This window comes from Echiichthys vipera (assembly GCF_963691815.1).
Source record: "Echiichthys vipera genome assembly, chromosome: 16".
Classification (NCBI taxonomy): Eukaryota; Metazoa; Chordata; class Actinopteri; order Perciformes; family Trachinidae; genus Echiichthys; species Echiichthys vipera.
Window position 1 is genome coordinate 21,144,930 of NC_139841.1, and position 12,055 is coordinate 21,156,984.

Below are 12,055 nucleotides of genomic sequence, written 5' to 3' on the forward strand. Positions count from 1 at the left end.
CACACACACACACAGCAGAGACTATCTGAGCCGTCATTGGCTGGGGAAGTGTGATTAAAAATTTCTGTTCAGAAAGTGACAGACAGGGGAGGGAGCTCCCAGATGACGCCTGCGTTTGACCCACCGAAGAGCTCGGAGCCCCTGAAGGTTTGCTATCATGTTGTGCAGAACATTTGCTATGATGTTGAATTAATTACTGGCCAGCTTGAAAGAACAGTTGGACAAGAGAAAGTTTGAAGTCATGTGCAGCTGTGGCCTCTCCATCTGGATCTTTGGAGATTTATTTCATGGTAATTACCGATCGTTTATTTGTGAAGGGTTTGCATTTTAATTTGAACTGTCGTTGCTGTTGGATTAATGTAGAAATTAAGACCATTCTAAACTGTTCTCTATGATGAACATGTCATTTTTACTGTTATTTTATTTCCAGCCATGTACTCTATAGATTATATGGTATTATATTTCCCTGACTGTTTCACTTGTTGTTTTTATTTGATTTTGATTTTGACAACCGACTTTTCTATTTATAAAAAATTGATTGATTGATTGTTATTAATGCACTAATCTTATAAAAACGACATGCTTAAGACCATTTCTTCCTCGTCACGATGACGCCTTCTGGTTGCAAGTTTCCAGTAGCGTAGATGTTTGAGTTTGACATTGTCATTTTTTTTTTCGCGATTCACAACTGTCAGAAAATCATCGATAAAAGTAACCAAAAAGCTCAGAGGCCTACGATTACGATTCCAATTTGTTACCGGTTCTCAATTCACATTTGACAGCCACCGTTTTCAACCTGATTTACAGTTAACATGCATCCCTATTAAATAATGTACATTTTTCAGACGATACCGATCATTTCCTGCTTCTCATGGTCGATGCCGATAATTTCCCATTTTTGTATTTTAAAAAGTTGACAACCTGCAGTTAATACACATCTGAGGGTAAAAAAAAGGTGTAGTGAGTAAATATGGATGATTTGATATTCCATAACTGAACAGACATTAACACATACAAACACAAAAAAACACTTCTGACTCCTCCAACCTTCAATTATCAGTAAGAGTAAAAATACTTCACGACCATACTTTGACTTTTAGAGCATTTTGCCTAAAGTCCGAGCAACACATCCTGCTTGAGCCGTGCGTAACAGCGACCTTGCTGAAACGGCGGGGGGCCTTCATCCATTACACCACTGAAGAAGAATCTTTTTTTCAAGGACGCCAGATTACAGTGAATATAAAGAAAAGAAAAGTTACAGTACATCAACGAATTATACAACAAACAGAACAGATCATCAACAAAAAGGACAACAACAATTCAAAGAAAACACATAAATTCACAATGTTCTACATCAGACAGAAGGGTTTTAAATTGATTTAAAAGGGAAGCGCGTCTGTAGATTGTTCCACTCGTGTGGAGCATAGTGTTTGAGAGCCACTTTCCCTAATCCCAGTTATGATGATGCTTTCTAAAGCCATCCCTAGCTACTAACCTAAGAGCAGAATGATAGACTGTGTGTGTGTGTGTGTGTGTGTGTGTGCAGTAGATTTGTGTAGCTGACAGAACCTGCTGAGCGTTTACAGAGTAGAGGTGTCGCTCTCAAGTTCCAAAGTCTTTGTGGTTGTGGTACGAGCCGGCAAACGCACATATAAACACATGCACACACACTTGATAAGCTGGTCCACACGCACAGTTACATGTGACCCGGGGAAAACATTCCTAGACTCATGACCAGAACGTCTGGAGGGATGACCTCCTTTTTCATTCTTTCACATTTGTTCGCTGATGCTTTTTTCCCGACGCGCGAGGATATTCATCATTCTTTACTCTGGTGGAGTTTTTCATTCTGATCCATCTGAGCTTTGCGAAAATGGATAATCAGCTTCAAATATTTCTTGGGAATTTGTGATCCTTTACTTGTTTTGTCTTATTTGCGTTGCTGGAAAGATTGAAGTGGAAAAGTCCCTGAAGCGACTGACCCCGAGGAGAAAGAAGACAAGTTAACACACTGTAAACGTCTGAGCAGCTTGTTTTTCCACTGATGAGATGATTAACAAAATATATATTTCCTGAAGGACGGAAATGAAGACAGTTTGACTGACTTGCTGTCAAACTGATGCATCTTTTATTTCTGTGTCGTTTTTGCTTTGCATTCTGTCATAACTGCAAAAACGGAGGCTGCTTCCTTTGTAAAATGCTAGAATGCAGACACTTTAAATTCTGCACCTCTGGTGTGTTATCTTATCACAAATTTATTAATAGGCATTTCCTCCGGAAGCTTACAAGTTGTGTCAGTTTCAAGAGGGGTGAGTATGAATACACACCATTATATTTTTAGTGAAAAAGAAACTTGCGTTTAATGGAAAAAATATGGATTGAAGCATTTGCATCAGTTTACTAGAAAAGCCACATTCTGAGTTAATGTGGTGCACCAATACACCTGTAAGAGAACAGTGATTTAAAGGACACACATTATGTTCATTTGGGTTTCTACTAGAATGTGTTTACGTGCTTTAATGTTAATGAAAACACATGTAATTTTTCTCATACTGTCTGTCTGAATGTACCTGCATTCACCCTCTATCTGAAACTCTCTGTTTTAACACCTGTCGCTTTAAGACCTCCTCCTGAATCAGCCCAGTCTGCTCTGATTGGTCAGTGTTTCCGAGTCATCTGCATCTGCACTTTCGGCGTCTCTGTTCCGTCATTGCAGTCGGAGAATGAGTGTAAATGCACTGCGGTGGCACTTTCTACCTGTATATAGTATAGTTGTGACATCACAACCGTACAGAAGTCCTGGCGGCTCGTTTTAAGGCACAGTTTTTGAATACGGGCTTTGTGCATTTCTCTGTGGATTGAGAGTATTAATACTTTAGCAGTATTTATATAGCTCCTCAGCCTGCTTTGTAATACAATAAGACATGGAAATCTCACTTTGTATAATATGGGACCTTTTAAACTTCAATTTCACATTAACACCAGTTATTTTGAGCTATTTCTTGCTGTGTCAAATGCAGTCAAAAGCACGAGGATCCTGGCAAGCTTGGTTTAATTCCGTCACCGTACGGTACCTTGTTGTACCATATGTATGCATGTCTGTCTGTCTCTGGAGACCGGAAAAGTATGCAGATCCAAATCTCTCAGGAAGGCTGCCTTAATCCCCTCTTGTGTTGCATCCACATGAGACGGCTGCTAATGGAAATCAGTCTTTTTTTTACACCAACTGCCTCAGACAAAAGGCGAGAGGTGCTCAGCAGGAAGTGAGCGATTCGATCATCAGACTAAGCTTTGTGGGTGTACATATTTCTTTGCTTGGACTGTCTAGCCGGCCTTATCAGAATTTTCTTTTTTTCAATCGCTTTAACTGCCCTCTTTGATGTGCATTAAGCTGTGGATGCTAGGCTAATATTTTTTTTTCCTAATTCTTTGAAAAATGCTCCTTTTACTTTGGGAGCGAGAGTTAGTGCAGGATATTAATCAGCATTACTATTTCAAAGGATAAACATATCATTTAATTTAGTTTAAAGAGAGAAATAAATTGTATGTATGTGATAAAAACATTATTAAACCCTGGAGATACTGCTCTCAGCTAATTGAAGAAGTGAACAGCTTATTCTCCTATCATAAATAAAAAAAAAAACATGGTTATGAATAAGTGTTCAATATACCAACATTTTGTCTTGTGTTTCAGGGATCTTTGGTCAGAAGTTGGAGGAAACTGTGCGGTATGAGCGCCGCTTTGGGAACAAGTTGGCCCCTATGCTGGTAGAGCAATGTGTGGATTTCATCCGGCAGTGGGGCCTTCGGGAGGAGGGCCTATTCAGGCTGCCAGGACAGGCTAACCTGGTCAAAGAGCTGCAGGATGCCTTTGACTGTGGTGAAAAACCCTCTTTTGATTGGTAAGGAGACAGAAAGCGTACTGGCTGCTTGGATTTCTGTGCATTTTGAAGTTGACGGGCCAAATTCTGCACCTCTGGAACCACAACTATCATGTTGGCCTGAATCCATCCAAACATTTAGAAAAACAAAAGAGGGCATAGGGTTTCATGGCATTCAGTTAGAGAGACTTGAATGATAGGTTGTCAATTAAGGTTTAGCATTAAAAATCTGTATTTCACAACAAAAACATTATGAGGGATAGCTAGTGACAAATCAAGGAACATTGGGAAAATATGGAAAATGAAATTTAAAAATAAAATCTTAATTTTGAACAAGGATAACAAACACAACGGAAAAGTTCCTGAACAGATATAGATAGATAGATAGATAGATAGATAGATAGATGTGTGTTTGTATTAATGTATTATTTAATGAGGCATGAAACAAAGGTCCCAAGGCTGTTCTCGCTCCCCTTCTGATTCTTGTTAATGGCATGGCTCTGCACAACTTAAACCTCAGCACAGGTCCAATCAGAACAAGTGAAAACACCTGTGTTATGGGGTCAGGGCTTCATTTGTCCGGATGTTAGGGGGAGAGCTAAGCTGTAAACTCAGTTTACACAATAATGTTTACAGACCAGTAACAACTCTTCACAATCTCAAAAATCGTCTTGCAACTAAATTCCTTCATATTATAAGGTGTGTGGGTGGCTGTACTGAGACACGGTTGCTCTTGTTTTAACGCTTCAGCCTCATCTGTCTATGAGACGTACATGAGAAATACATGAGTGATGGAACATGCCCCCTCTACATCTCTTCTCTGCTCTTCCTCCCTCTTTCCCTCCCACCATCTACCATCTCTGATGGCCATAAATAAAACCTGGATAGGACTGTCAGGGTCCAAGTCATACATCAACGTCTTTACACTTCTCAGAAACACAAAATCCCACCATCATGTCAGCTGCACAATGACACATCTCTGCCCTCTTACATGTGCTTTAACACAACTTATGTCATGCAGTGGCACACACTACACCCTCCTCTGTCTCTACCTGTGTCGGATTTTTGTTCCTAACCATCCCTCACCTTGCTGAGTGTCTCATCAGCCCTCGTTACCTCCCGCCTGCCTCACCAGCTGCACTTCGTTGGCTCATTAGTGTGTCTGAGCCAACAATGGAAATCCTCTTGCGTTTTGGCACATCATCTAAGCCGCCCCAGTGTTGTTGTTCCCTGTCTGTCTTTCATTTGCTTATGTCCTGTGTGCTTGCTTTAGTTTGCCTCATTCTCCCACTAAAAAAAAAATATTTGGAAATATTCTCATTTGCTCTCTGGAAGACAGCTAGATGAGACGACCAATACTCTCATATCTGAGCCAGCTGCTGGTCAGCTTAGACTGGACAGCGTTGAGAAGGACATTTTTGGGAGCTGGCTCTCAGCCACGATATAGTCTGACACATATTTGGCTGTAAACAATAAATTGTTATTATACACTTTGTTTTTTTATGGAGTAAATAATCAAAGATAGGTAAATATAAGGTGTTGATTAAATAGCTTTTTTGTTAGTGTTAGAAAAACCTGGGTTAGCCTTTTTCCCTCTTCCCAGTCTTTGTCCTAAGCTATGCTATTAGCTTCAGCCTCATATTTAACAACCAGATATGGGTGGGATCCATCTTCTTTATCCTTTCTAATGCCAGAACCTTATATGCATATTTCCCCAAACTGCAAACTATTCTGTTTAACTTCTTCACTTAATTTATGTATTTTTGAAGTGCTCTGTTTTATCTATTTCATTTTAGTATTTACATTATTTTTCACCCATCCCCAGCTGTCCTCTTGCTACAGGAATATTCATGGTGATTTGTTTTTGCCATCATGCCACGACCTATAATAAATAACCCTCCCCCATCTCTGTCTGTCTTTTTCCGCCCTGCAGTAACACAGATGTGCATACAGTAGCGTCTCTACTGAAGCTGTATCTCAGAGAGCTGCCGGAGCCCGTCGTCCCTTTCCATAAGTATGACGACTTTTTGGCCTGTGCAAAGCTCCTCAGCAAAGATGATGAAATGGTGAGAAAGAGCACTTGATGATTTTCCCCTTACCTCTACCGTACATTCTTTATATCACCAGAAGTGAGCATGGAAAAGCTCTCACAGAAATTACACAGAGTCCTGTTCTGTGTCGTTAAAGCTGGTCTCTTGCTGCCTTGTCATCCGCGCTTTGCAGTTTATCAGACAATGACGTTGTTGTGCTTTTCTTGACCTCTAACATCTAAATAGGATTTCTTTCACACTATAAATATAATGCTTCACAGCAGGAAACAAGTCTTTGGCTTCCTCGCAGTGTCCTAAACATCTTTCTCTCATTTTCACTCAAGAGCCCAAGTTTGTGCCTTTTGTGTACATGCATGTGTGTGATTATTGCTGTCGGCTTTTAAAACTCCAAGGGTTTGAACTGAAGAAGAAGTAGAAGGAGAAGTGTATTAGGTGTGTCACCATTCTCCAAATCCACAATTCAAGTAGACGTTCGATTTTAACTTTTTTATGCCATTGTTTGACTGTAAAGATCAAGAGATTGTTGGTTTAATGCCCTGAAAAAAAGAAAGGCTGCATGGTCAAGGATGATACAACCGGCACATTTAAAAAAAAAAAAAAAAAAAAAAGCAACACATTATTAACCTGACCACTGAAAAATGGTTGAGTCAATCAGGACCACCGGGCAGGATTTTGACTAAGCGGAGAAGCAACTGTTATGATTCAGACAACAATGGTGGCTCGTATCATGGAAGTAGGCATCAACATTGATGCTGCTATTTCATCCGCGATGTCCAATCCAGCAAATATTTCTTCTTTAAAAGAACACCAGAGAACGGCTCTGAAGGCTTTTGTTGGCTGAAACAATGTGTTCGCCCTTCTCCCGACAGGGTTTGTCAAAAGATTGGTTGGTTTCGATGTGAGTGGTTGAAGTAGCAGAAGCAAGGTGGGACAAAATCCGTCTGGCAAGAGTCAGGTCACCACAGTGGGGCCATATGGTCAAATTTAATTATTCATTCATTCATTCATCTTCAACCGCTTATCCCAGCTGACATTGGGCGTGAGGTGGGGTACACCCTGGACAGGACGCCAGTCTATCACAGGGCACATAGAGACGAACAGAGACAGACAACCATTCACACCTACGGGCAATTTTTAGAGTCAAAATAGGCCGATCCTGCTTTTGATTAAAATAATTGAAATTGAAAGCTCATTACATTTGATTTTTGATCGGTTTAGAATTGCTCCTTTATTGCATGCATACCTCAGAAAGTGATGTGAATAATTTAGTGCTCATTCTTTTTAAATGGCAGATGATTCATCGTCATTTTACTCTAAAAAAATGTTTTATTAGTGAGTCGTTGAGGGAAATGTTGCTGCTCTTAACAGTTGTAATAACGATTCTTGATGACTTAGGTGTGCGGTTAGTTTTTTTACCCTCTTTCATCGATGAGTTTTATTCGCTACTGGGTCCGTGTGTGATTGTTGTATTTGATATGCTGTAAATTCTCCATTATTGATTGTAACATGTGGTCTCAATTGATATGAATTATTGTTCTGGATAGAATTTGTGTTACCTAAAAAGTATCTGCATCTGCAGGGTATGAAGGAGTTCAGAAAGCTTGTGGAAAATCTTCCTCCAGTGAACTACAACCTTCTCAAGTACATCTGCAGGTATTAACTGATTGTTAAAGGGGATGATATTACGAACTTTACTGTTATTAAACAGTTAAAACTTTCTATTTTCTTGTTTGCCAGATTTCTTGATGAAGTCCAGTCCTATTCAGGAGTGAATAAAATGAGTGTCCAAAACTTGGCCACCGTCTTTGGGCCAAATATCTTGAGGCCGAAGGTCGAGGATCCAGTCGCTATTATGGAAGGTCAGTAGTCTTGCTTTCTGGTGTTTAGTTTTAATGTTCATTGAATGAACATCTGAAAAATAAAGATGATGATTTGTGGTCTTGTTTTGTCAGGTACGGTTCTGGTCCAGCAGCTCATGGCCGTTTTGATTGGTCGCCATGACGTGCTATTCCCTCTGGATGAGGAAAGCCCCACTGCCCTCGAGCTTGTCAACAACAACAACCTCGAACCACAACGGCAACGGCAAGCCACCACAGCTACCTCCGCCGTCACTGCGGTGTCTCAGAATGCCGAGAACAACAACACGCAGGTGGTGCGGCAGTGTGTTTGGGAAGCACCCGAGTCTCCTTCACACCGCCAACGCGTAGACAACAATGGCTCCCCGCGATCAGCAAGCCCACGTAATGGTGTCATGGGACGCTTTGACATCACCCGCAGTCCACCACTGACTGTTAAAAAGAATCCGGCTTTCAGTAAAGGCAGCGGGATTGTTACAAATGGCTCCTTCAGCTCCTCGCCCTCTTCAGACCCCAGTCAAGAAAAGAGCCAGACTTTGACTGGCGCTGGGAGTTTACCGGTGCGGCGCAGTGGGACGCTCAAAGGGTCCGGCACAAAAATGGGCACCAGCGGCGTGACGAGTGGAGGCAGCTCTGGAGGGAATGGGACTGGAGTTGTGCGCATGGGCATTTCCGCCACTGATGTGGTCACAGGAAGTCTGAACGGCCGCAATGGTCTTTGGGTACCGAACGGCTGCGTCACGTTACGAGAGAACAACAAAACGGGGGACTGCTCCCAAGGGGGTCAAACATCCAATCAGAACCGTCTGTCCACGTATGACAACGTCCATTTAAACCGTCATAACCTGCAGCAGCAGAACAACGTGACCAACACGTGTCTGAACAGCAGCTGCGAGGACAAGCAGAGCGTAGACAGCGCCACCTGGTCCACCTCCTCCTGTGAAATCTCTCTTCCTGACAACTCCACTTCCTGTCGCTCCTCCACCACCACCTGCCCTGAGCAAGACTTCTACGGAGGTCACTATGAAGAGCTGGACAGACAAGCGCAGGACAATGAGCCTCCCCAGTCTGGTACAGGTGGAGAGGGGGAAGGGAGAAACAGCAATAGAGAAGGAAGTGGAGGTGGAGCGGGGAGGAGCAGTCAGGGCACCAGCAGTAGTGATAATAGTGATGTTTACACTGTTGGTAATGGACCGGGCAGTCACAGTGCTCTGCACAGTCTAGTGGCCAGTCTTAAACAGGAGATGAACAAGCAGAAAACCGAGTACGAGGCCAGGATAAAGAGGTAGAGTCCCGTCTGTGAGAAATGCTTGAATGTTGTTGTTATAATTATATAAGGCAAAGTAAAAAAAATAGACCATTAAGAATATTAAAAAATAATAACAAAAAGAGACAATCAGTAGAAAGTGATGTAATTCATCAAGCTTATTGAAAATGAAAATGAACTCCTCACCCTGTCTTGACCTCCTTTTGCAGCTTGGAGCAGCGTAACCTGGAGCTGGAGACGGAGATGGTGAACCTCCATGAAGAGCTGGACCAGGAGAGAAAGAAGTACACCATGGCGGAGATCAAGCTGCGCAACGCCGAGCGCGCCAAGGACGACGCCGAGCGGCGAAATCAAATGCTGCAGAAAGAGATGGAACAGTTTTTCTCCACATTTAGCGACCTCACTGCGACTGGCAACACCCCAGCCGCCGACCCCCGCCGACCAGATCGTAACAACACCATCTGGATACAGTGAAGGAAGGCGGGGAAGACTGTAAACGGTTTAATATATGATGTGGACATCGTGAGGGCTCCAAACAGGATTTGGCTGCTGGTTGTATCTGGAAAGTTGGGAAGTCAAGGTTAAAGGCATGTTTTAATTTAAGAAATAGGAGGTGCAGGGCTAATGCAAGTCACCTGTAAATGTATACATCACCTGGAGTGATGCCAGACTGACAATAATTGTAAATACAATATTATTTAAACAACTCGGAGACTCTCGAACCTCGGAAACTGTGACGGTAATCACTGGGAAGAGGAGTGACGACATAGTCTATGATAACACACAGTATATGATTTTACTTTAGCTCCTCGAGCCGTATAAGAGGGAAGGCAAAATGTTTAAAAAAAGGTTGTGTAAAGCAAAAAAAAATAAAACCTTGGCCCTGAAAATATAAACATCTAACCAAAAACATCTTTTTGTTCAAATTCTGTATCTGCTCGTGTACATAGAGGGAAGCAATGCAGAGAAACACAGTGTCGTATGTATGTAAAAAGAAATGAAAGTAATACTGAAATCGTATCTGATATTTAAGCATCAATGTGCGGTATTTTATATTAAGATTTATCCTTGCACTTACATGTTTGTTTAGTCTCAGCAAGGTGGTACTGAATGTTCTGTCGGTCAATGTGTGTACCAGTTAAATTGGACTATATACTGTATATGCGCCTGTGCTTCTGTGCTGTTCCATTCACCCAGTGACCAAAAAAAAAGAGCCTGTACTGTAAATATTTTTTTAGATCATTGTAGACACTACTTGTTTAACTGCACTGTGGTGTGACACGTATTCAGATGGATATGGCACGTATTGAGTTGATGCTGGTTTGAAGAATGTTTTGTAGCTTGTAAAGATACATTTTTTAAAGCTTGCACGATGGGGCATTAAAATCCCAGATAAAATTTTAAAAGAATATTTGTCGTAAATATAAAACTTCAGCTGACAGTTCAGTGTTTCTCCCCATTATCAGATGCTGTCATTCTGTGATTTATCTTGGTAGCTACAGTTCACAGTCTCTGAGCATGCGACATACCTCTTTTAAAAATACTCTGTCTTCTGACAATTTATCCGCCTGAAACAACTGGTTTTCATCCTAAACTAGCACAGAATATCAAGCTGCAGCAACAAGTACCAACACAGAGTTGTGTTTGTGGGTCAAAACTGTGAAAAAAGGGGATTACAGCATCAAGTGTCAACATTGAGAATGTTAAAGGGATAATTTGGACTTTTTTAAATTAGATTTGTATGAGGTACTAACTTCCCCATAGTCACTGTATTACCTACAGTAGATGGCGGTGGGAACGTCCCCAAATGTATTTTAACCACCTTGAAAAATCAATATCAGTTAAGTGTACGCTATATTTAGAGTCTTTTCACCCCTTTACCTTGCTGTCAGACAGCCCTGTTAAAGTTTACACGGGGGAAATTAAGCCGTTATCTATGCTCTCAACAAAGCCACCAGACTCCATTGAGAAAAACACTATTTTAACCGATCAAGGCAGCGGTAGACCAGCAATCAAGTGTTCTGCAAGGTAAAATTACTGGTGGCTTTTACGAGAGCTTCAAAAGACTTCAGTTCCCCCATGTAAACTTAAAGAGGGCTGTCAGACAGCAAGGTAAAGCTGCAAAAATATTCTAAATATTGCATATACTTATACACAGACATGAATACGTTTTGCTGCTGCACCCATCCACAGCAGAACATTGCTTAGCGTCTATGATGGTACCGCTTCTATATCTCCAAGCTGACCACCATCCTCTGTAAAAGCTTTAAAACCTAATACAATCCCACTTCAAAACATCTGAACTATCCCTTTTAACATCCTGGTGGCTAGATTCAGTAGCAAGCGCGATGTGTGCATGATGGTGCATGAGTCCATGCAGGCCGGTGTACAATAAGTGAATGTCTCTAAAAAGGCTCCATATTGATGAAGTCTCTGTGAGTGTATTTATGTAGCTTTACGCAAAATGTATACACACGATGTGGATTTGCTGATGGGTACAAAACAGACTGAGCTGGACTTCTCTCAAAAAGAAGCTGCTGCTGCTGCCGGCTGGCTACTCTTCCTCTGAAGACCAGGTCCCATTTAAACCTGCTGCTGGTCAATGCAGGACATCTGGAATGTGCACATGGAGGGGGGGAAAGTGCCTGAACAACTGAAGGAGGGAGGGGGAGCCCGCGCTTCTCATTTTGCACCCTCCGCCGGGAAGTAATAGGCTTAAGCCCGAGCTGACAGTGGCACCATGTCTGTGAATTCCACACAAAAGGGCAGATTATGGACACAGGGCAGGAGGGAGAGGGGGACTGGGATAGTGGAATATTTTAATGATGTGATACTTGATACACAAAATAACTTTAAAAAAAAAAAAACTTAATATGAATAAAAAAGCATTTTCATGTGAGTCTCTTAGTTTACTTTTCAAGTGTGTCTTTCAAGGTTGCAACTTTATGTATTAGACTGAAAAAATACAGATGTGGATATGAGGCCTGGCACCAGTTATTT

At 41.7% G+C, this 12,055-nt stretch overlaps 1 protein-coding gene across 4 annotated transcripts in view; it reads left to right on the forward strand.

The window, feature by feature from the left end:
- arhgap24 (Rho GTPase activating protein 24) overlaps window positions 1-11,780 on the forward strand; it is a 69,982-nt gene extending 58,202 nt beyond the window's left edge. For all 4 annotated transcript variants that reach the window (XM_083929928.1, XM_083929930.1, XM_083929929.1 and 1 more), the window contains 6 exons: window positions 3,695-3,902; window positions 5,815-5,947; window positions 7,512-7,585; window positions 7,670-7,791; window positions 7,885-9,073; window positions 9,265-11,780. In XM_083929928.1, coding sequence (XP_083786054.1) covers window positions 3,695-3,902; window positions 5,815-5,947; window positions 7,512-7,585; window positions 7,670-7,791; window positions 7,885-9,073; window positions 9,265-9,529 — 1,991 coding nt within the window. In that variant the 3' untranslated portion in view covers window positions 9,530-11,780. The remainder of the gene's footprint in view (window positions 1-3,694; window positions 3,903-5,814; window positions 5,948-7,511; window positions 7,586-7,669; window positions 7,792-7,884; window positions 9,074-9,264) is intronic.
- The last annotated feature ends 275 nt before the right edge of the window (window positions 11,781-12,055 follow it).